This window comes from Phycodurus eques, chromosome 5, assembly GCF_024500275.1.
Source record: "Phycodurus eques isolate BA_2022a chromosome 5, UOR_Pequ_1.1, whole genome shotgun sequence".
NCBI lineage: Eukaryota > Metazoa > Chordata > Actinopteri > Syngnathiformes > Syngnathidae > Phycodurus > Phycodurus eques.
Window position 1 is genome coordinate 4,942,190 of NC_084529.1, and position 24,125 is coordinate 4,966,314.

At 42.0% G+C, this 24,125-nt stretch overlaps 1 protein-coding gene across 6 annotated transcripts in view; it reads left to right on the forward strand.

Moving 5' to 3' along the window:
* Positions 1-24,125, forward strand: part of LOC133402877 (membrane-associated guanylate kinase, WW and PDZ domain-containing protein 2-like) — a 99,749-nt gene that overhangs the window by 66,688 nt on the left and 8,936 nt on the right. For 4 of the 6 annotated variants that reach the window (XM_061677124.1, XM_061677126.1, XM_061677129.1 and 1 more), the window contains exons 7-14: positions 1,750-1,807; positions 2,335-2,456; positions 4,464-4,646; positions 10,137-10,660; positions 12,262-12,430; positions 20,769-20,800; positions 22,676-22,868; positions 23,893-24,008. In XM_061677124.1, the coding sequence (XP_061533108.1) occupies positions 1,750-1,807; positions 2,335-2,456; positions 4,464-4,646; positions 10,137-10,660; positions 12,262-12,430; positions 20,769-20,800; positions 22,676-22,868; positions 23,893-24,008 (1,397 nt within the window). The remainder of the gene's footprint in view (positions 1-1,749; positions 1,808-2,334; positions 2,457-4,463; positions 4,647-10,136; positions 10,661-12,261; positions 12,431-20,768; positions 20,801-22,675; positions 22,869-23,892; positions 24,009-24,125) is intronic. The other 2 variants (XM_061677125.1, XM_061677130.1) reach the window with 1 other exon arrangement.

The window sequence follows — 24,125 nt, forward strand, 5'->3', positions numbered from 1 at the left end:
CGATTGCTTGAAAATCGGTCACAAAGCAGGTCGGCGCACGATGAACCGGGTTACAGCGGGAGTTCACTGTACTTAAATCCTATTCTGCATTGTCTTGTTGGCTAGAGGTGATAGGCAAGACAAAAGGCACAGCGCCTTTTAGCCGCACGTTGACCCACTTTATCCGACGGCAGTAAAAAAAAAAAAAAAAAAAAGGAGATAAATAGGAGAAGGGATGGATGGCAGCGAGGACAAGACAATTAACACGAGAAGAGGCTGGAAGGCGAAACGGGAGTGGGCGGCTGTGAGAAAAGGAAAGACGAATGTAAAGACGCGCTTGGTACACGTTTCTTTCGCCGAGAACAATTTGTGCTGCAGAACAGGAATGGGCTTTTGATTGAATGACTTAACAGCCTTAATTGAGTGTTAATTTTTAATATATTATTGCACAGGGGGTCTGCGGATCCTCAAATTAAGATTTTCCCCAAACGAAGGCCTTTATTAGCTTGGAAAATTGCGCATAATCCTTAAATCCGCTGTTCAACGGCCCTTTGAAATTGTCCCAGAGACAATACACAGTGATGCTACCTGTCAATTTTCTTCGGAAATAAATGGGAGTAATTAACAAATCTGCAATTACTGGTTTGCATTTTAGCTGAGCGACGATCGGAGTGAGCACAACCGCCACCATTCATTAAGTGCGGTGTGTGTGGATATTAAAAAAATAATGCAGATTTTTTTTTTTTTTAAATCCCCCAAAATGTTGGTGCTTATTTAGTGAATGCTAGGTCATAAATATTCTTAAATTGGGCTTTCTGTAATGTGTTACATTGATTTTAGATGGCAAAAAAAATACCAAAGAAAGTGCTTTTCCACTTAACGTACAGTGGTACCTTAACTTACAAGTTTAATTCGTTGTGTGGCCAAGCTTGGAACTCAATTTACTCAATAAAAATCAGTAATAAAACAATAAAAGAGAATGTAAAGAAATAAACTGCTTTCATGAACTGTAATTACTTGACATACTGTAGTGTTTGTGTGTTGAATATGACTTTAAGGGGCGTGGCGAGTGAGTGACGTCGGCCGCTGGAGTCGAGTTAGCTGGTTGGTCTGCATGTGAGCATCTGGGCGTGAGTTGTGGCCAACAGCAGCTCCAGCATCTCTCTTACAAGTCACCTTAGGTTTTTGCGTCACAAGCCACGGCTTGTCAGATTTTTTTAGTTTTTTTTTTTTTTTTGCTTTGTATTGTAAGCAAAAAGTTACCAGTGAGCTTCAGATATGTCGCCGCTCATGTAAAGTGAAAAAAGAAATGGCGCAATTAAGGTATTGTAATGCCCTCTTGCAGTTTCTATTTCTTGTCATTCTCTTTGTTTTATGATTTATTATGTTTTTATACAACACAGTGCTATTTTTCTATACTACAAACACGGTAAAATATCATGATGGTGTTCTGGAGGCTGGAATGAATTAATGACATTTTAATTCATTTCAGCGGGGGAACATTTATTTAATATATACAAGAAAACGGAGTAACAACCTTGGTCACAGAATGACTTCGACGCCACTGTACTTGTAGTGAATAATAATCAATCAGCGGAAATACAAACGCAAAATAGTTTTCTTTTCCCAGTATTGACTGTCAAGAAAAAAATGATAGCGAGCGTGTGGGCTTGCGACCTTCGATGCGTGTTGTCTCCTTTTAGTGGTTTTCTTCTGCTGTTCACGCCGTAAACTGACTTCATTTCCCTGGTGTGTTTTCCCGCACCTCAGAGCTGCCCTACGGCTGGGAGAAGATCGATGACCCCATCTACGGCAGCTACTACGTGGAGTAAGTCTCGCAACAGCAAAGGCGATACGTTTGAATATCATATAAAGGGCAATTTATATCAGTAGGTTGCAGTTGCCTTCATTTCGGCAGGGCCCTTGTCTAATCAAAAAGTGATGCTTTGCTGCCATCTTGTGGCATCTATCAGCTGTCCGTGGCAGGGCTCGCTCCCTTCCCCCCAACAATCGTGACGGAACACTGTACTAGCATGAAGCTTGCTTTGTTATTGGTGCAATTGAACAAAACATTTACAGCTTACTAGTTTTTGTTGGGAATTAAGAGTTAACTTTTCTAGCGCACGTCAGTCTGTTCACATTGCACCAGCCTCTAGTGTCGTCGTCGTTTTTGTCAGCACCTGGAGTATACTGTGCTTAAAGCGAACTGTAATTCCTAAATGATAAAAGTTATGTTGTTGTGAAGTCTACACATCAATCCTGTTATTTCAAATCACCCCCCCCCCCCCCCCCCAAAAGAAAAAGACCTGACTGTATCTCTCCTATTCTGTGCTAATAGTCCGTGTTCTTTTGCAGTCACATCAATCGCAGGACTCAGTTTGAGAATCCAGTCCTGGAAGCAAAGAGGCGCCTTGAGCAGCAGAGGCAGATGCAGAGTCAGGGACTCTCCGCTCTCCCGCTGCCCACCATTTACAGAGGTACACCGCACGCTGATGTGATGTTGGTGGAATTGTTGCACAATTACGCGCACAAACTTCAACGCGCACGCGAACAGATGTGGAATCCGATCTACTCACCGGGCGCACCAAAGATTGCGTCCGCCAAACAGGCAAAATAGCCGTGCAAAATAGATTATTGTGGCACGCGCAAGGGGATTGATCAAATGTGAGTTGAATTGCGGTGACTGATTATGCGTCTTTAAAATAGCAAAACGCAGGCGTAAAGCGGAAGTGAGTGCGGCTGTTTTGTTGAGGAGGGAGGCGTAGGCAAAATGATAGCGGCGACGGAGACAGCTGATCTTTGCCGTACGTGTAAAGATTTTTGAAATGCCAGAAACAAATATTCTCACAGCATATCAGCTATTGGGCAAAGGAATTTTGGAGCTTCTGAATGATCGAAGTGTTTAATTGTAGCCCTTCACAAGAAGGTGTCGTGCCATATCACCAATGATAAAACTCCGTTCCACTCTGCATTTCCTTGTGAGCAGTTTTTCAGGTGTGCTGTCCCAAGTTTTCAAATAGCGTTATGCAAGATGGGCAGATACATCCAAGATCATTGGAGATCAGCACAGGTTTTGAGTAGAACATAAAGATTAGGCGGTGAATCTCGGCTTGTCATGTCGATTGGGATGGAGAGAAATGCCAACAAGTTGACACTTGAAGAGAGTATGTATATGTATGATATAAAAAAAAAAAAAAAAAGATGAGTCAGATCATGCCGTAAATGAGTAACGTCATGTAAAAAAAAGCCACTAGCGTTCAAATGGAGCCATGCGGTGAGTTGCCGTTGCTCTTGGGGAGTTTCTTGGTTGAATATCTGTAAATAAATGATTTTGCCATCCAAACTCTTCTCTTCTCGGTCTTGTTTTTTTTAATTGTTTTATAGTTTGATGTGTCAGAAAAGCAAAACATATTCTGCTCGACATGTTTCTTTACACCAAAAGCTTGTTTTCTCCACCTTTGGTCAGAAAATGGGTGAAACCAACCCCATGTTTCACTGCTGCTTACTACAGAACAAAAGAAGCTAGAAACAAACTTTTTTTCTGATGAAAAAAGAGTCTACTCTTTTTTTTTGGGGGGGGGGGTAGATTTTGGTGCCTTGGACAGAACAAAATTTTCTGTGGGTCTTGAATGAGTTAAGTTATTTGTTATTAATTTTACATATCAATTGTGAAATGAAAGATACCTTTGCTTCTCCATCACTGTGTTTTTGTTTTTGCCCCCCCCTCCCCCCCCCCAAAAAAAAACACAAAAAAAACACAGTGATGGATGGGTCTCCATGCTCCTTGCCTGGGGCCCCCAGAGGGACAAGAAGAGCTTCTGTCACCAACCACACCTGGCAACAACAACAACAACAACCCCCATGTGGCAACCCCCAGGGGACACACCCATCAGAGACATGAAAAGGACGGCTCCAAACCTAAAATTCAGGGCTGAGGAAACATTTTGAATTAAATGTGGAACGTCCTCAACAACAAAGAAAAGTCCAGTTGCCTCCGTTCGACTTTTGCGGGTAACTCAAAGAGACTACAGAAGTGCAGATGCAGATTGCACCGAGCAGGTGCACATCGATTTTTCATGCTTCTGTGTCCGCCGTCCAAGTCGGGCGAGGTGGAAGGGGCAGCCTCGGCGAAGATAGTATTAGGCAGGGCAGATGCACAATGTCACCGCGTGCGGGGCGGGCGGGCACGGTAGACGACTGAGAACACGATCACCCCGAAGGCCTTCAGTGGGCTCAGCCAGGCACCGACGTAAGGATGTGCTAGACCATTCCAAAATAAGCTCCCAATGACTCACCGACGTTAGGGGAAAGTTGCACAAAATCTGGCACAATATGCGGCAAAGTAATCCCAGTGCGAGAGACCCATTTCTACACACGCCACCAGCACGATGCCCCACTCAAATTGCGCTCGTAGATCTGTTATGGACCGCTCAATCGTACAAGAAATACCTTCAACCTCAGGCTTCTGTTTGTCTCTCCCGCAGAAAAGCCGCTGTTCACGAGGGACCCGACCCAAATGAAAGGCACGTTTCTCTCCACGGGCCTGCAAAAGAGCAACATGGGATTCGGCTTCACAATAATCGGAGGCGACGAGCCCGACGAGTTCCTGCAAGTGAAGAGCGTCATTCCAGATGGGCCGGCTGCTCAGGACGGAAAGATGGACACGGGTACTTCAAAATTCTCAAAATCCCTGTAAAGCGAAAAGAAAGGTGTTCTTAATTTGACACGCTCTAAAGCGGCCACACCAGTGGATTATCCAAAGGGAAGATGTATTCTCGGGGTGTTGGCATAGTTGCCGAGCTAACTGCCCGCCATTGAGTTCTTACATAGAGGGTAAGAACCATTATAACTACTATAACGTATTTCGAAATCTCTGAATTCACTTTACAAGGTCTTGAAGCCAGCTATAGTTTTGTGTCTGTCGAGCAAAATCTAAATTAAAACACTTCATCGCAACGGGTGTCATGCTTCTGCTTCGTAGTACAAATACATATTTATCTTCATTTTCAGTAATGCGCGTTACTTAGGAGGCCCGGTGGGTCCCAGCAGGAGGAGCATCACAATCAGGTTTGGCCGTGGCGTGTCATTTTGCCCGCACAAAAAAAAGTTCACCCGGCAAATTAAAATTCGCTGCATGTGCTATGCCTTGTATTGATTCGATTGGAATGGCAAATTTAAGGTCAGCAAAAACTATACGCAGACGCGGTCCTCTGTTTCTAACCTTTTGGAGGTTACGCCGGCGCTCAATGAACGACTATAGTTTACATTGTCCTGTGGCGCAGGAAGACACGCACTGTGTTAGCATCGCGTAGGGATAGAATACTGACAAAAGTATGACCCCAAAAAAAAACAAAAAAAACAAGACAAACTTGAAACACACCTTGGAGAAAAATAGTCCACAAAAAAAATTTATATCAGTCAGAAAAAACGACGAACGTTATGGCACATAAATGACAAAAATGGATAAAACTTTGACAAAAGGTTAAAATATATATAAAAAATGTTCAAACCAACAAGAATCTGGCAAAAAAACAAACAAGACAATAACGGTCAAAAATATGAAACACTTTGGACAAAAATCAAGCCAAAATATGACAATAAATTACAAAAAAAAAAAAAAAATGCATTTCTTACAAAATAAAATCCAAAAATCATGAAAAACAAACGAGAAGAAAAACTGACAAAAAACAGACAGAAACGTGAGAGTTAAAAATTGAGTGAATTTCCTTTCCGTATGAATAAAATATCCATCTTAATATTAGAAAAAAAAGAAAAAAATACTCAATCGATGAATAAACAGATTTTCACAGCGTCGTCGTCATATGGCATAGTAATGCATGGTCACTTATTGCTGTGCTTTTTACTTTGATTATTTTATATTATGGCCTACAAAGTGTTGTTCATACAAATATTAGCAACTGCCTCAACGTGGCTTCGTGATTGACGATGCTGCGTTCTGACTCACAAATTCAGATTACGTCGCCCACCGAGTACCCTCTTGTTATGTTTTTATTTAATTTTTTTATGTTACGTTTATTGGGCTGTATTGTGCAAGTTTCACCTCATTTTCAGCAGCGTTGTGCTATTGTACGATTTGATCATTCCACAAACTAGTAATGGGCCCTTGTAGCTGAATGTGTTTTTTCTTTTTACGACTTTATCCAACTAATGAAGCCCATCCTCCTTCCTATATATCTGTTGCCAGCAGCTTGTTAACTTTAGAATTTTTTTTTTTTTTTTTTTTTTTTTTTTTTTTTTTTTTTTTTTTGCTTCTGTGAGTCAAGTAGAGTTCATAAAGTGAAATGATGGAAAAAGTTGATATGATGGATTCTGGGCAATGGACGTCAGAGAGGTAACGGAGGGGTGAGGAATTTGGTGTTAAAGGGGAAAAATAAAAAAGTTCTGCTTTTGCAAGGATAAGCTTTTGTCCTCAGTATCTGCACTTGTGTTAATAAGGACGGCTCAGGCTAGTTCTTGCAGCAACTTTGAGTTGCAAACCTTGTATGACGCCATTCCCATTTTCCTGGTTTGATCAAAAGCAGAACCCTTTAATCCAAATGTAATAATCTTCCTAGAGATATGAGTGACCCAATTTACACATTTTAACATTTTTTGTTTTTTTAGATTCTAGCCGTTGGTTAGCCGTCAAGTTTTTTTATTTATTCATTTTTTTGTAAACTTGGACTTGCGTGCAAAAATTTGAGATACGAGCGCTGTATAATTGCAGTGAACTCAACTCATAACAAAGAGAACACTTCATAACAAGCATCAGTTTGGCAGATAGTAAACAATAATTTTTTTTAAAAATGACCTTTAAGCTGTTTATTGCCTCTCCCATTTGAAGTTTCCTGTCAAAATAAACAACACAAAGACAATTTCACGTTGTGTATTGAACCAAACCACATAGCTTTGTCTTACGAAGGTCTGCTAGCTTAATGCTAAAGCATCATGCGAAACGCCATTGACGGGCTAACGAACAGCATTGGTGTCGTGGTGCTATGACCCTTTAGGTAGTTTTAAGTAAGCAGATAATATAACAATAGTCACAGGCATATGTTGTTTATCCTCTGTGAAGAATGACTAATATTATTGACTTACTGAGGAGTTGTAACCGTCTCCATGTATATCCATATGTCTGTATTATATTGCCCCCAGGTGGCCAAGGCGGACACACCGGAAAGAGCAGAACAATACCCATTGAATTGAAGCAGAAAATGTGGCAAAAATGGTTCATTCATTACGTTCTTTTTGATTTTGTCATTACTCTATGTTTGCATAAAGTACAATATCGTAGAATGCTATTATTATTTGTCTCATGAATACCAAGCCATAGTCAAATCGAGTCTTCCCTAAGTATTTAGCCAACCAAGTCGACTTCAGTCTGTCAAGTCATGTGACTGGAGCCCTCCCCTCCCCTCCGCCTCTGCTCTGTTAGCGCCGTTCGCAAATTCGCAGTGTTTTTAGCGAGCCTCCAACGCGGGCGGGGCGATGACGACGACGACGTCGGTCGAAAGCAGAGCGCTCGTGGCTTTTTGCGCTTTGCACTCCCGTGAACTCGCGAGCTGGCCTCACGCCCAGTCTCTCGCTCGCTTGGTGCCTAAACTGCTCGTTTAAGCCTCCATGCTCCGTTCGTCTTTCACTTTCGTGACGCTCTCTCTCTCGCTCTTATCTGGCCTCCATCTATCTCCTTTATCTCCTTTTTTGTCTCCGTGACTTCCACTTCATTGTCTCCCTTGCATGTCATCTGACACTTCTCCTCTGCTTTTTCAGCCTAAGTGCGTTTTTTTTTCTTTTTCTTTCTTCTCCTTGTTCATCCTGCCTCTTTGCACTTCTTGACTTTATTCCTCCTTTCTGGTTTGTCAGCCTTTCCCCTCCCAATCAGCCCCCCCCCTCCCTCTCTCGATCTCTCTGTTTTCTGATTTTCTTTCCCCGCAACTTGCTGCTCTCCCCTCTGTGACATTGCCAGAGCTGCTCATAGACACACTTAACAACACACACACACACACACGGGCGCTCCCAGGCTGAAATTAGCTGGCCTATTTGAGCTGAGCGACATTGCTCTCAGGGATTTGTGCGTGACGATGCGTGTGACATGTATGTTTGTGTTTGTTTGTAAACGTGTGTGCGCGGCGAAGGGCTCCCGTGGCATGAAGCAGAGGATTTAAGGCGACCGCATTTGCAACTTCAAAGCACAAATCCATAAATGTCCGCACATAAAACGACTGCAGAGGCCATCCCGTGTTGCCTTGCTGAAATATTTCACTCCCCCCTCGCTCGCCGCACCTCAGCCCCATTTTTTTTCTTTTTCAAACTCCGTAGGGACGAGTTAAAATTTGTTTTTCAAACTTTTATGGCGATAGTAAAACTTAAAGGAACTGCTACTTTAACTAACACGCATACACAGCAGTAAAACATACAAAGAAATCATACCAAAAATACTCGCAGGCTGATGGTCTCTTTGCTTTGTGGGAACAATGACCGCGACTGGATCTTCGTAGGGGACCTTCTCTGCCTCTACCGCCACTTGGAAATCCAGAATACGCCGAGGGTGTGACCAATGAGCCGCGATATAGCTGTATATTATGATGATATCAGATCATTATAAATATAAAGCCAATGATGTCTTGCATGGGATTGTTTTGCCGATCGCTAAGCATTCAAAATGAAGGAATAAACGTATCGGTACATACACTCAACAAGCGAGCGGACCTTTATGGTATTGTACAAGGTGAATTTAATGAGGTCTGCCAAGCACTTGAATCTTTTTTGTCGAATCGAGTGATTTGCACAGACTTCAATGTGTTCTAATGAGTTTAAAAGGATGAATAAAGACTCCAGTGAAATGTTGTCCGGGCATCGCTGAGGGGCATCCTCCCTGCGCGCCACATGAAGTCAGATGACGCTTTTCATAGCTCCACCCACGGGGACGTGCAACCTTCTGCCGCATTGTGCGCGAGACGCGACTCAAACAGTCACCGTGTCAATCGGGACGGCTGTCAAACTGTTTGTGCGAGGTACTCGCAAAAAGATTCGTCGACCTTCTCCCTCACCTCTGTGTCGCACCCGCGCGCGCGCGCGTGTGTGTCATCTGCAGGCGTAAGCGACATCCCGATATTGCGTTTTTATGAGACACTTATGCGGCAGACTTTTTATGCGAGCGCTCCCCAAACGCCAGACCGCACAGAAAGTCCTATTTTTCTCGTTCCATTTAACTGAGCGTGTGCCGGATGTCTTTTATTGTGAAAAAGGACAAGATGGCTCTCGCCGTCGCTTCCATCAGCGCCTCTTTCCCACACTTTCACAATATGAACACGACATGCTATGAAAACAAATAGATGCGGCGTAACCATCTGGACTCTGTGCTGCTCATTTGTGTCCTCCTTTTTTGGAACCATTTTAACTGTGTTCATGCAAATTTCATGGAACCAATATGAGGGCTTGATTTTGTAATGTGCGACTTCACATAGTATTAAATGAATTAATCATACAATTTGGGTGAAATGGGTTGCATTGTAGACTTTACATCATTTACAGTTGAGCTCATAAGTTCACATACCGTGGCCGAATTTGTAAGATGTGTACCGTTCTTTAAAGTAAGCATGCGTGATCAGGCAAAACACATTTATTTTATTTTGAGTGGGATTCAAATGAAACTACAAAGCGTTTCAGAATAGCACAATCAATACACAAAACAGCAATAAAGAAAATAATGAGATGATCCCCGTTCAGTCGTATTTTCCCCAAAATGACCAATATTTCACAAGTTCTGCCTAGTAGAGTTATGAGCACAACTGTATCAAATTTTGGACAAGGGAGCAATTTCGTGTAATATTTTTAGTTTCCGAGAGGGCGTTTGATGGCTTGCTGACGCTGTTTGAGTTGAGGAAGTGGACACACCCTCAGCTGATCACGGGGGCAATTGGAAGAGTGGAAGCTGAAGCTGCTGGCTGCAGAAAGATTGTACAAGTTTTTAAAAAAATTATAATTGTATTATTATTTTTGCATAAGATTGCAGTACAATACTGTACTGTCAATTAGAGCATTGATGTGCAGAAAATGGTGTATAAAATTGATTTTATTTTTTTCTCAATTTTTTCCAGAGCTGAACGTAAATGATGTATAATGCGAGTGACGGTGTGCGTCCACGTTTCCTTCAGGTGACGTAATCGTGTACGTGAACGACATCTGCGTGCTGGGCACCACACACGCCGATGTTGTCAAGCTCTTCCAGTCGGTGCCCATCGGTCAAAGCGTGACGCTGGTGCTCTGCAGGGGCTACCCTCTGCCCTTCGACCCCGAGGACCCCAACGCGGCTGCCGGCAGCTCCATGACGCCCATCGGGATGGAGCACCGCCCTCTGGTGGTGAACGGCCGCAGCGGCTACGATCCTTACCTGGAGTATCTGTCCCTGAGCTCCCAGCTGCCCGCCCTGGCGCAGGCCGGAGCGTCCCACCCGGGTGACACGCACCTGGACGGCTCCTCGCTGACGCCCGCCACGCCCGGGTCGGCGTCGGGGCTCACGCCGCACGAGGACAACGTGTCCGCGGCCTCTCCGGGGACGCCGGGCGTCGCCGGGGTGACGCCGCAGGCCGCCGAGCTGCTGACGGTTACCATGGTGAAAGGAGCGGAGGGCTTCGGGTTCACCATTGCCGACAGTCCCACTGGCCAGCGGGTCAAACAGGTCAAGTTGAACTAGATTTTCTAGACTTACCTGGCTTCATCCACCACTATCATGTCACAATTATAGAAACCAATACAATATGAGAACGTGATAGAATGTCAAGCAACTGTGTACATCATCCGAAGCGGAGCCCAGTTCATAATCAATGCCTATCTAATAATAACATGACGGAAACATAAATATGTAAATAAAAAACATCATACTTACCAGCGATTCTGCTGCTATTAAATATATTCATGTGTGCAGCTTGCTACGGATTTGTCCAAGTTGCCCGGAGCAAGTTTTGCGCTGACCAATCCGACGACAGAAAAATGCTGACATCAACAAGAATCACTACTGATTCTGAAGGCCCTGGGCAGATTACATTGACGTGGCAACACATAGAGGCTGAAATCTGATTGGACAACTAAATATAACTTCAACATACACGTACTGGAAGCAGTACAGACAAAAGAAATAACTGATAGCTTGCAGATTAAAATTGCCATCTTCGGGGGTCCTTAGCCAAACCCATGTTGTTTACATATACCTACTGGGGGCGTGGCTTTAGCGTCCTCCTTCACGCACCCTTCCCCCTTTACGTCCGCATGCTGTCCTCAGTCGCGTCCGCCTTCCCTCTATATAAGCAGCGTGTCGGCAGGAAATGCTCATCGAAGTCACACAACAACGTTTACAGATTTTGGAACTCGGTGCGCACATAAGGCGCGCCGCATTATAAGGCGCCCCGTCCGTTTTGGTGGAAATGTAAGACTTTTAAGTGCGCCTTATGCTCGCGAAAACACTGTAAATTCAATTTGTTCTACACAAACTATTGAAAGATAAGTCAAACCAAATGAGCTCAGTCTGCTTGCTCTATTGAATTGCATTGAGCTCACTCCACTTTTCATGCATTCCATTCTGCATATTTAAATGCTTTATGATGTGACGAGAGCTGCTGTTTCTCACATTGTAGCGAGTACAATATATATATATATAAAAAAAAAAAAAAAGCATTTGAACCCAAAATCGCTCGATTGTGAGGCACACACACGCTAACCGGTTAACACTGCGCTTGCCCGTGTTCAGAAATGTCTCATCGTTTAACACCCTGCCTACATTCCTAAGTGTGACTCAAAAGCCTTTTAATAAGCTCAGCAAACAGAATAGTTGAGAATTCTAAAAGAAAAATACATTCTATAGGCAGCACGCTGGCATAGTGGTAAGCACTTGTGCCTCACGGTCAAGAGAACTGGGTTCAAGTCTCTGTTGGAACATTGCTGTGTGGAGTTCGCCTGTTCTTCTCATCGGGTTTTTCCTCCCATAAACATGCTCCGTCGATAAAAAGGGCGCTATAGAAAACTGATGGATGTTTTTTTTTTTTAATTATCATAAATGAAATGAAGCGTTGCAAAACAGTATTAGCCCGTGAGCGGCATTTGAAAACAATAATATATAAAATACACTCAAAATATGAAGTGCTAAAATGACAGGTTTAAACAAAAGGACAAACATACAGTAACATAAAACTGGAAGTAGGATGACGCTCGGTTGGCAAAATAATCCAAATTTGATTTGGCGCAAAAATGTATAACAGGCTTTTCGGCAAATTTGGACTCTCGCAGGTTCTGGATCCGGGTTCGCAGGCGGCGTCGGGCCTGATCGAGGGCGATCTGATCCTGGAGGTGAACCAGCAGCCGGCGGCGGCGGCCGGCCACGGGCGTGTGGTGGAGATGCTCAAAGAGTGTCCCGTCGGAGCTGAAGCCACGTTGCTCATTCAGAGAGCGGCGACAGGTGAGTAGAGCAGTGACGTGCGCTGCCATTACATTAGCCGCCTGACATGAACGACTGGTAAACTGCTATTTTTCTGACCTGATGTTGGAAGCAGATGACTTCGGATGACGGCGACCGGAGAAATGTTGTTTTTCGTGTCGGGAAAAAAATGCTTTTTTGGGGAATGTTTTTCTGCGACATCGCCTGTGGAAAATGTGGTTGAAAAAAGCCTTCAAATTAGAGTAAAAGGGTAAAACTCATTTCTCAACGTATCCCCTCGACCGTCTCATTTGGTCTTCTACTCGGGGAACCCCTTCTTTGATTGGCTGACAGGTTTCAGCTAAACATATCCACCAGTCGCTCGTAAGGGAGAAATTCCAAGACGTAAAATAAGTTGCGAAGCAGTGCTCAAGTAAAAGTCCAGAAAGCAAAAGGTCATGCCAGTACTTGAGGGCCCAGAGTAAAAAACATCGTGTCGTCGTCATCCCGATGGGCACTGAAGAGACCTCTGACTGAGGACTCTTCAACCTGCAGGCTTGTGCGGTATTAAAAGGTCAAAGACTTTGGAGCTATGAGGCTACAAGAAGCCTTAAATTACATTTTGCGACCAACCGTGACTCGGCAAGGAGAGGAGAAATTGTGGGGAAAGGATACAAGAAGTCTTTTGTGCTTACGTCGTCGCTTGGGCGTGCACTGATGATCCATAGAATTTTCAGTCTGTTAGGCCTTGAGAATTTTCAGATAAGAAATATGATGATCTGTAATATGTTCTCTTTCATGGCGTAGTTGACCTGGATGATGTTATCTGCTCATTATGCATAATCATGGTCTCTCTTGATCGAGCAGACCTCAGAGGACGTAATTCTATGTTTCTATGGCGAAGTAAATTGTATTCAAACAAAATGAAATAATAATATAATTTGTATATTACGCAATGGAAAACTGGTGGAACGGTGGAAAAAAACTGGTTAGCACATCTGCCTCGCAGTTCTGAGGATCCGGGTTCAATCCCCGGCCCCGCCTGTGTGGAGCAGCCTCAAAAAAAAACCAAAAAAAAGTTGTAATGCGTTTTAAGAAAATGAATTGAATCTATAATACTTTACTGTATAAAATGCAAAGTAATAATGTAACTAAATAGAATGTCAAGAAATTAAACCGTTTTTGCCCAAATGTTTTGGTTTCAGTTCAATGGACATTGTGCTGCTCCTTCTGGTGTGTGTGCCTTGGCCACCAGAAGGTATTATAATCCAGACATACGAATATACGGTACATGGAGACGGTCGCAACGCCTCAGTAAGCCGCAGTAACGTTCGTCGTTCTTCGTAGAGGATAAAGAATTTAGCGTTGGGGTCAGGCAGAATCCTCGCATCGGATATGATATATTATTTCAACAACGTTTCCGTATAGAAAATGAACATTGTGACCGTAAACAGTAACTGCATCCTGTCAAAAGAAGTGAACGATTAATGACGTGTCAAATGACAACTGATATGAAGTCAGATCATTTCAAATGATCGCCGTCTCCACCTGCACCCGCTTGAGCCTTAAAGCAGGTTTTGTTCTTCTCGCTTCCAAGAGATTTCAGTCGATGCTGTCGTTCCTTGACACCTGTCACTTGAATTATAATGAGCCGCTCTTCGATGCCTTTGATTTCCTGCATATGTCGGGTATGTTCCCGCGCCTGAGAAGCCAAAGGCTTGTGCGGGAGGGAATATGCCCTGAAATAGCAGAAGAGAGTGTGATGCTAGGCTTTGACTGCTTCCTGTCTGAGTGGCCACCTGTGAGCGCAGTGAATACTTTTGGAAAGCCATTGGAGAAGTGAGACCATATCCTTGAGACCCCGCCTCAGAGCCATCATTTTGGAAAAGAAACTATTACGCTCACATCCTGTACACTACTGAAACGCTCTCACGCACACTAATGAAATTATTTTTGCTGAAATACGCTCGTATACTGTATTATACTGAGTATGCAGTATACGTATGGTACAGTGTAGTATAGTACTATATACATTATACTGAAATATTTTCATACATTATACTGAAGTTATCTGTAATTTATAATGAAATACAATACGGCTGATAGATAGTGTGTGTGAGAGCGGTTCAGTAGTGTGTGTGTGTGTGTGTGTATCGTTCAGTAGTATCGCGTAAGAGCGTTTCAGTGTAATGTAAGACTTTCGGTTGTGTGTGTGAGAGCTTTTCAGTAGTGACTGAGAGCATTTCAAATAGGTTGTCATACATTCGTTTCGCATCTCACACAAGTTGAATTTGTTGTCTTTTGATGCACATCAGTTCACATTTGCCAGCGAGTTTTGATTGTTTTAAAGTTGTTTGTTTAGTTTTCTGCCCCCCCACCCCCCTGTGACAAAGTGCCAGTTAATTTGTATTGTTCCCGATGTGATAGCGCAACAATAAGGACGTTTGCGTTTATATTTAATTAGCGGCCGAGGCGCTATCACTCGCTTTTTTCGCAAATTTAATGATATGAATGGAAGTGTCAAAAAGAATCAGAAATGCACAAATGGCAAAAGCATGCACAGTGCGTCGCTGACAAGCAGTCAGCCTGGAGCATGCCCGGCATTATTATTGAGCAGCATGTTGGACTGGTGTCAGCAAACTGTTGCCGAATGTGACTCAAGTGATCGTATTGATGTTGTGTGGTGAGTGATAGCAGTGGAGTGCGGAGCAGAGAGAGTCGAATGCGCGCGAGAGTGTCAGATGGTTGAGCAGTCAGTCGAGCATCTCGGGCAGCATGCACGAGTCGCCAACTGCCACCTGGTGGTGAAGCATTGCCGGGACACTCAGTGCGGCCTTGCTCGAATGAACGCACGCAAACTCGCGGAGCTGAGAATCGAACCCACGACCTCACAACTGTGACGCAGACGTGCTCAACACTGCACTCATCCACGATGCGGCCAGTTTTTGTTGCCGATGCCAGCCTTTTTTTTTTTTTTTTTTTTTTGTTTCCCCCTCATTTGAGTAGTGAACAGTCTTGTATAAAGTACCTGAAAGCAGTACTTGCGTAAAAGTTCATTTCGCTTAACAGAGTGGTGACGACAGCTTGATTGTTCACGATTTTCAAGCCTCATTTTAAATACTTTAAAGACTTTAATGACTAAAGTTAATTGTATAAAATAGATGGTCGTCAGTGAAAATGTGCCATTTGGTTCTGATCCAGAGTAGGAGTGTGAGGCTTTTGACAAAGGCCTGCGCTCTATTGAGTGACATTCTCGCTCTGATGTGCATTTGCTTGCACGCAAACAACATGCACGTGCCCCCCCCCCCCCCCCCCCCCCCAAGGAGGCCATTTCATCCTCTTGCCTTTCCAGTGTTTTCCTCTATCAAACAAGGGAAGAGAACAAGCCCACAGGGACGATCAGTCTGACACACCAGGAAGTGTTGTGACTCGATTGTACGTGTCTCGCTGCCCTATATAGGATGAAAAAGAGGACAACATCCCTTAAAGCTATCATACAACACCTTTTATATATGTGCATACAGTGTCTGTGTGTGTGTGTGTGTGTGTTTGTGTGTGTGTGTGTGTATATATATATATATATATATATATGGGTGGGACTCAACTGAAAAAAAATCAAATTATTTAGAGGCTTTGTAATTAATTGATCTTGACTAATTGCATTTGAATTGTATGACAATATTTGTCCGAAAAAGCAACGTTTTAATTGAAAGCGATTTTAGTGGACAACTGAATCAAATGATTGACGCGGACAGGAATAGTATTAATTCTGGGGGGAGGGGGGGGGGGGGTGCATTTAATTGCATTTCAATACAAAACAGTGGGAAAAAAACGAATAGAAAATATCATTGGCCAAAATTACACAGACCTAAAGTTAAAGTGCCCTTTCAGGTCAGTTATTTTTTTTAAAGAACACCATTGCCTTTTAAGTGGTTTATGTGTTGCAGCTGAAAAACTGGATCCAATGTCAAAGGGTTGAAGTGCTTCAGTGACATGACATTTTTATTTTATTTTTTTAATGAAATTTGCCTCCCTTCAGTCCAAGTAACACCGTTTCATCCCATTCCTCCATTTTGGTCGGCGAGCTCTGACGTGTGCGTCAGTGTAATCGGTGGATCAGAAAATCTGTGCACTGACAAAAGATTCCGCTTTTTGCGGAACACAAAATACAGTTAAAATGCAATCATTTCTTAACCTAATTCATTTGTTTGTCGTTAATTAATTGCGATAACTGTGTTAAACTCCCATCCACGTGTGTGTGTGTACACACACACACATATATGTATGCGCGCAGAGTGAGTAGCCTGCGACGAAAATGAGTTTGGCTTCCCCGTTCTGGAATATTTCATGTGAGCGTAGTGGAGGTGTCAGACCTGCACTGCATGCGTTTGTCGGGGAAGCTTTGGCTTTCCCCGCGGCGGGCTCTCTTCCAGAGTTCCGCTGAGCTCCGTCCCCTGATGTGTTCCGCCTTGAAGCCGAGCCAACCGCAAGTGAGAGACAGACGAGGACGGCGGCGGGCGAAAACCAAGCCGCACGGGCCGAAGCGCTCGGGGGGAAACCAGCGTCGTCCAGGGTTCGCGTTAAAAGTTCTCCACCAGGCACTCATTTGAAATTCAGCCGCACGCCCGTGAGAACAGCGCCACATATCCGGCACATATGCTGATGAATTTGATTAGAATTTAAATGAAGCCTAAATGCCTTGTGTGGGGGTGACGCTCCGTTTTAATACGATTAGACAATTGCCGCGTACAGACGACTAATTTCTTTTCCTGTCACATTAAGGAAAGTTTCCTATGAATGAGCTATTACAATTCCTTCGGGGCTTTGTGCATTCCCTGGAGGAGGTGCTTCTTAGTCCATAAAACCCTCCACTCGTCACTTCCACTCAGGTAACTCTGTACACAAAGTACGTATAGCGGTACCTTGACTTACGGGTTTTATTCATTCCGGTCATGACCTAAATCACTCTCATCTCAAAATAACCTTCCCCACTGAAATGAATGAAATTTTTATTTCCCTCCACCTTCCGCCTCCGACCCCGGGTTCTGTCTTTGCATGTCTGCCTGCCTGTCCCCGTGGCTGTTGGGGGTTCTGCTCCAAAGATAATAAACTACGAGTTTCCCATGTCCTTCACTCTGTGGATCGTGGACAAAGCGTGAGCATCCCTGACCTGCTACCTGTTGATTACGTAGCATTACATGGCTTTGGCTCCAGTTCCCAATCTTCAAAGTCTCACCATCTCAACTGTGAAGTTAACTGCTCACGGTTGCTACTGAAATCATTTACAACTATGCCGTTGGTTCAGTGTACTGCACTTGGGTCCTTCACCACACTCAACCTTTGTCAATTGTCATGTATTAAAAAAGCATACAGTAATAACCTAACAGAATGTAAAGAAATTAACTGCTTTTCCGTCGTTGATTTGTTTGTTGTTTTAGTTTTTCAACTTCACTTTCAGTGAACTTAATCTTCTTCACTGTTTTTTTTGCACTTTCCACTCACTCACTTTACTGGTTAGTATGTCTGCTCCACACTTCTGAGATTTGGGGACATGCCACTGACAAGCTGTGTTAAATACGTTACATTATGCCACCAAAACGCAGCATGTTGCCAGCATTTTGGAGTGTTTTTTTTTTTTTTTTTTTTAAACACAATATTTTTTACTATGAAATTTGAAGTGGAAAAAAAATACTTAGATTTGCTATAAAATAGAAAATTCCTTTTATTACAATAGAACTGAAAATGTTGAAATGTAATTCATTTATTTTAATTAATTAGTATAAAATGAAAATATTTTGATGCAAATAATACTAATAATTTCTTTGAAAAGTGAAATGTAATTTATCATTTTTATTATGAAACCAAGATGTTTCAAATCATCAATATTTTGTGTTATTTTGTATTTAAATTTAATTAAGTATTACAATTGTCTGCTCATGAAAATCTTAAAAGGCGAAAAAGAAAGATATTGTAAATATCAATATGAAATAAATTTTTACATGAAAAATACAAAAATCATGAAGAACTCTACATTTAATTTCATTACATTTAATTTATTCATAGATTTTGTATTTTTCTGGAAAAATACACATTTTTAAAGTGAATAAAACACCATTTCTTTACGTTTGATATGAACCAAATTTACACAGAAAAATACAATAAAATTGAAAAAAAGTGAAAATTACTTCATTTATTCAAATAACAGATATTTAACATGAAAATTCTTGATTTTTACATGAAAAATATCAAAACATGAGTCCTTAATGTCTTCATATTTATTCATATAAAAGAGATTTTTTTAACGTGAAATGTTTCATTTTGACACCAAAATTAAAAATCAATGAATTAAGTGAAAAATTATGTATTCACATTTATTCAGATGAAACATTTTTAACAAAAAAATAGTTTACATGGAAAATACTTTTTGGAAAAATACTTCTTCACATTTATTTATGTAAAACAAAGATATATTTTTTTAATATTTATTTTTAAATATATTTTCTTTGTGCAGTTCCAACTTCATTCATCCATTGATTAAGTCTGCTTGTCTAATTCTGCTTGTCTAAGCTGACTTTTTTTTTTTTTTTAAACCCTAACCCAATTGCTACTAAATTCTCGTTGGCCTTTCTATCAGAATACGTATTTTCGGCATCGGGATCCATCGTCGGTGCTGCAGGATTGCCGCGCGTCTGTTTGCGCAGATCGAGTTACAAACACGTTGATGCTAGAGAGCCATTGCATGCAGCGCATCTCCTGTGCGTGTACAATGTATGTATTTGGGTCTCAGCATTACTGCCGTTGCTTGCTCGCCTCCTTTGATTGTGCGGCGTCGCAGGGGAGCTGTGGTGCTGACAACTAGTGTGCTCCCCACTTCCTACACGCGCATGAAATATAACTCACGCAGAAAACTGTTTGTGTGTGTGTCTGTGTCTGTCTGCGCGCGCGTGTGTGTGGGAGGTTGTCTGCGCCTTCGCCCGCAGCTAATGATGTAATTATGTAGAGAACAAATGCAACAGCGGTGCACATTAGGGAGCTTTTCACAAACAAAGACAAAACACAGGAATGGAAAATCCAACTTTGCTGTACATATTAGACAATCCCCACCAAGACACAGGATTTGCAATTATATACATTTTTGACACTGAAGCTGCAACTCATAGAATTGACTTAAAAAACTAACAATTTGAACTGAAATTTTAAAGTAAGTCAAATCAAGTAAAATGTACCGACAGTACTGCTAACCTTATCTGTTGTAAAGATATTAAGTCAATGTTACTTGATTACATTCATGTAGAAAAATAACTTAAATTTAACAAATCTTACGTCTGTAATATTCAGTGTTATGACATATTCAGTAAATGCTACCTTACCTACATACAGAATGTAAGTATATGTTAATACCTGCGATATTAAAATTTATTCTTGGAAAATTACAATTTTGATCAGAGAAGATGACATTTTCTCACAATATTGTAGTGTAGTCTTGTAAAATGAAGATATTTTTTCCTTGTAAATCTTTTTTTCCCCCTTCTTCATATTATATCCTCGTAAAACTTTTTTTCTCCTGAATTCTTGGTGGAATTATTTATCACGAAATTGTGATTTTATTCTTTTTTTTTTTTTTTTTTTTTTTAAAAAAAAAAGAAAAAGGTTTTCTTGTAAAATTACAACTTTAGCTCAAAAATAAAAAATAAAAATGTTGACTGTTCAAGACCCGCAGAATAATGTTCTGTGACAGTACAAGGCACCACACCGACCAAAAAATAAAAACTGAGTAGACTCTCTTGCCATTTTTTTTTTTTTCCTCTAGCTTTTTCCATTCTTTTGTTATCCCCAGTAGAACATGGGTTGGTTTCCCCCAAAACACTGGTTTCTGACCAACACGTGTAGAAAACAAGCTATTATTTATTTCTGACGCTGTTGTTTGGCTTTTGTGACACCTCAAACTATTAAACAACAAAAAATCAATGTCTGTGGCTTTTTTTTTTTTATTAACATGGCATTCGTCATTCACCCCATTCCATGTCATCTTCTCACGATCGTGACACACACTTTCTACTACCTACCGCAACACATACTGTTTATAGCATACATATACATATTCTGTTTGAGTGTCATGTGCCTAAACGTGCCCGACTCCCAGCGTGTTTCCATTTCTCTCCCTCATAATTGACGTGACAAGCGCGAGATTCACCGTCTAATCTTTCTCTTCCGCTCAAAAGCTGTGCTGATCTCAAATTCAAAGTGATCCAACGCTGCCATCTGCATGAATCTGTTTGTCATTACAGTTGTTTACAAACAAGTCCACAGCAGCGGATGAGTTAATTACGTGTGAAACAGTTTCCATTTGTGATCTTCTTTGTCTCTCTTCCCTCCTTAGGCCACATCTCTCCATGGAAGGCCTCTAAACAGGTACGACGCACGGTTACGTGACGTTTTCGGCTGGCGGCTTGCAGTACTGAAGCACGTTCGAGGCACAAAAAGCGGTGCCGCCTCAGAGTTGTTAGAGGTTTCGCGTTATGAGCGAATGAGGAGGCGGTGCCTCCAATTTGCGCAACACTCTTCAGATTTCACACTGCACCACGCTCTGCAGTCACCACTCATTCGTAGCACTAACGCGGAATATTCAGCGCCTGATGAATCTCTTCTCTGTGGATATGGATTCGATTCATTATCGTATCTGCGCCCGGCCAAGTGGCTGTTTGTCTTTGCGGCATACTTGAGTGAGTGAAGCTAAATATACATAGTAACAGGCACTTGGAGGGTGACATGATTCCTTGAGTGGCAATCATCCATCATCCAGATGAGCTGTCTGGATTTGACGTCTTTGCGCTTTCTTCACATTCTTGGATTGAAACTTGACTTGAACTTGTTTGACTGACCGGTTGCAGAGAGACTATTTATCATCCATGAAGTCCTTCTTTGTCCTCGTGTTGACTTTACCAAAGTGTGTCGGTCGCTGCGAGTCGAAAACTTGGTACAATCATCTGCAACTTTGTTCGTGTAGGGAGCTGCATAATTGAATGACATTCACCTATTTTGTCAACATACTGTACAAGCTGGTGAAGCCACCGTGGCTACTTCCAATCAAAATGGCCGACTTCCTGTTCAATTTCAGGCTCAGCTCCTTGAGACTTTTTCGTCCTGCTGTGATCGACATGTCCACTAAATTACGTAGTGATTGACATGACTGGTGTTCGGGGCGAATTTTTTCAAACTTTCCAGGGGGCGCTAATGAGTTAAGAGACTTCGATGCCATGCTCCGCCCACATTATACTGTATGCCATAGGGAAAGAAAGCTTGGCAATTTAACGTCGCTCATGTGTCTAGGATTGCTTGGTCTTCTCTGCTACGAAGCAACCACTGCACCAATCAATTGTAGTGAATCAATAAATCATTACAATGATCATCAGGGGTGTAATGCTCCATTGATCGGTGTAAATTGCATGACGATAATAATCAACAAACAGCAGAATATCAATATGAACATCATCCTTTGTCCCTCACAGGGGAAATTCATGCGCTTAAGTGATTAAGACTTTTTTCTTTTTTTTTTGTTTTTCTTTTTTTGGCTTCCACCCTATTCAAGCATTTATCTCGTAAAAAAATATAACAAAATACAGTATACACTCAGCGAACATAGATAGATAGCTAGAGAGAGGGAGGAGAAATCTAGCTAGGTAGTTTGCTGGTTAGAAAGCTAAGCTAGGCTAACTAGCTTTGTGACCAGTGAGCCACCAAGAAGAAGCTAGACCTACTGTCACTAGATAACTGCATGCTAGTCAGCTAAATATTAGCATGTCCGCTGTGCTTTCCACCCCATTTTCTTTGATTCTTCTGATACATTATCAATATTTTTATTTGTATGTACTTGCCGTCTTCCTTTTGTATCAAACTAGGTCTTCCCGAGTTTGGACAGTTGGGTCAGAAAGAAGACATTGAAATGCGGAAAATTACTGTTTTGTTTTTTCTTACTGAGCTTTCGCGAGCTAGCAAGTTAACCTAGCACTGTGCTTTTGTTAGTTCGATAGATAGATGGGCGGACGGATAGAAATTTTAAAAAATATTTGTTTTTATTCTTCACAATAATTGTTCAATGAGATACTGTAAATGTATAAAAAAAAAAAAAACAAATTTATAAACCAATTTTAAGAAAAACAATTAAATCAATGCAACAAATACTGTATTACAGGACTCTCAGATAATGTCAATGCTCAGTGGTCTGGATTAAAAAAAACTACGCGATATGCTCTTGTTATTCTTAAATATTGATTGTTTTCTTTGCAGTTACCTGACCAGTGGGACCCGCACGGAAGCCCCCAGGCCAACCTGTCGGGTCCTGTTCTGCCTCCAGGCACGCCCTTCCCCAACCAGCCCCAGCACCGCACATCCGTGCCGGACTCCACCGAGGGCTTCGACCTGAACAAGCCGGATCCGTACGACCTTTACGAAAAGTCCAGGGCTATCTACGAGAGCCGACGTGAGTTGAGCTTGTGTCAAAGCGTCGTGGGAGACGGAGGGGGCAGCCAATCAAATGCGTCGCTGGGTCGTTCCACAATTGGAGGGCCATTTAGGCTCCAACATTTTAGGGGAAAAAATGACAATTTATCATTTTTAGTAATGTTTCCAAGAAAAACTGGTAAAATAAAAAATCTCAGAATTTGATTCATCCCGCTAAACCATCAACAGTACACTTTTATTGGATATATTTTTAATCATATATTTTGCTGTGTTTGGCACAACCCTCAGTCAGTTACTGAGGCACCAAATAGTGCTGAATAAGTCCTTTTCAATTAAATGTTGAAGGTTCTATTTTATTTGTGCACTAATTTGGTTTAAGTATTTATTTAAGTACAGTACCAGGGTTGCAAATAAATTCCAACGTTAGTTTTTACTCAAAAGTACATGCTAGCTCTGTTACCTGCTATGCTATCAGGTCAAACAGAAACTTACCAATATTGATATTAATATGTTAGAAAATAAACCATAGAAAAGAGGACTTACAGTCTCTTAGGTCTACCCACGGTAAGAGCAATTAGTGTGATGATATCATTTCTGCTGAGTCATGTAGCTTACTTTTTTTTTTTTTGGCTGAAAAGTTTTTTAGTAACAGTGTTAGTTGGGAGACACAACTTCAGAGCATAAATATTACTATTTAAAATGTCTGTGGAATTTATTTATTTTTTTTGAAGAAGAAGAAGAATTACATAGAAGACCTCAACAAAAAGCACACCGAAAAAAAGGTGATTTCAAACTTAAATGTAACTGTCATATGTGATATGTAAATTGGTCATCAAGAGGATGGTACAAGCGATTTGGTATTTTAAATAACCTTTTGGAATGACTTTTACGACAACACTTTGTCTCCGGACAACTACAATTTAGTTTATGTATATTATACATGGATTATTTGAAACGTCATGGGAAAATGTTCTCCAATTCTGGAACGAGCCCGCTGCCAAAAGAAGGAGCTATAAGCTGTGACGCTGACGTGTGTGCATCAGGTCCGGAGTACGAAGAGGTGGAGGTGCACTTGCTGAGGGAGAAGAGCGGCTTCGGCTTCCGCATCCTGGGGGGAGACGAGGCCGTGCAGGCTGTGAGTCCGGACGCCCGTGACAAGGCTCGTATGGGACGGGCTGGAGCTCACGCTTACTTAACCTCGCACACCTGCTTCCCACGCCGTCGTAACGCCCGCCTAACCTCAACACGCTTCGTGCACGCGCTCGCTGGCCACCTT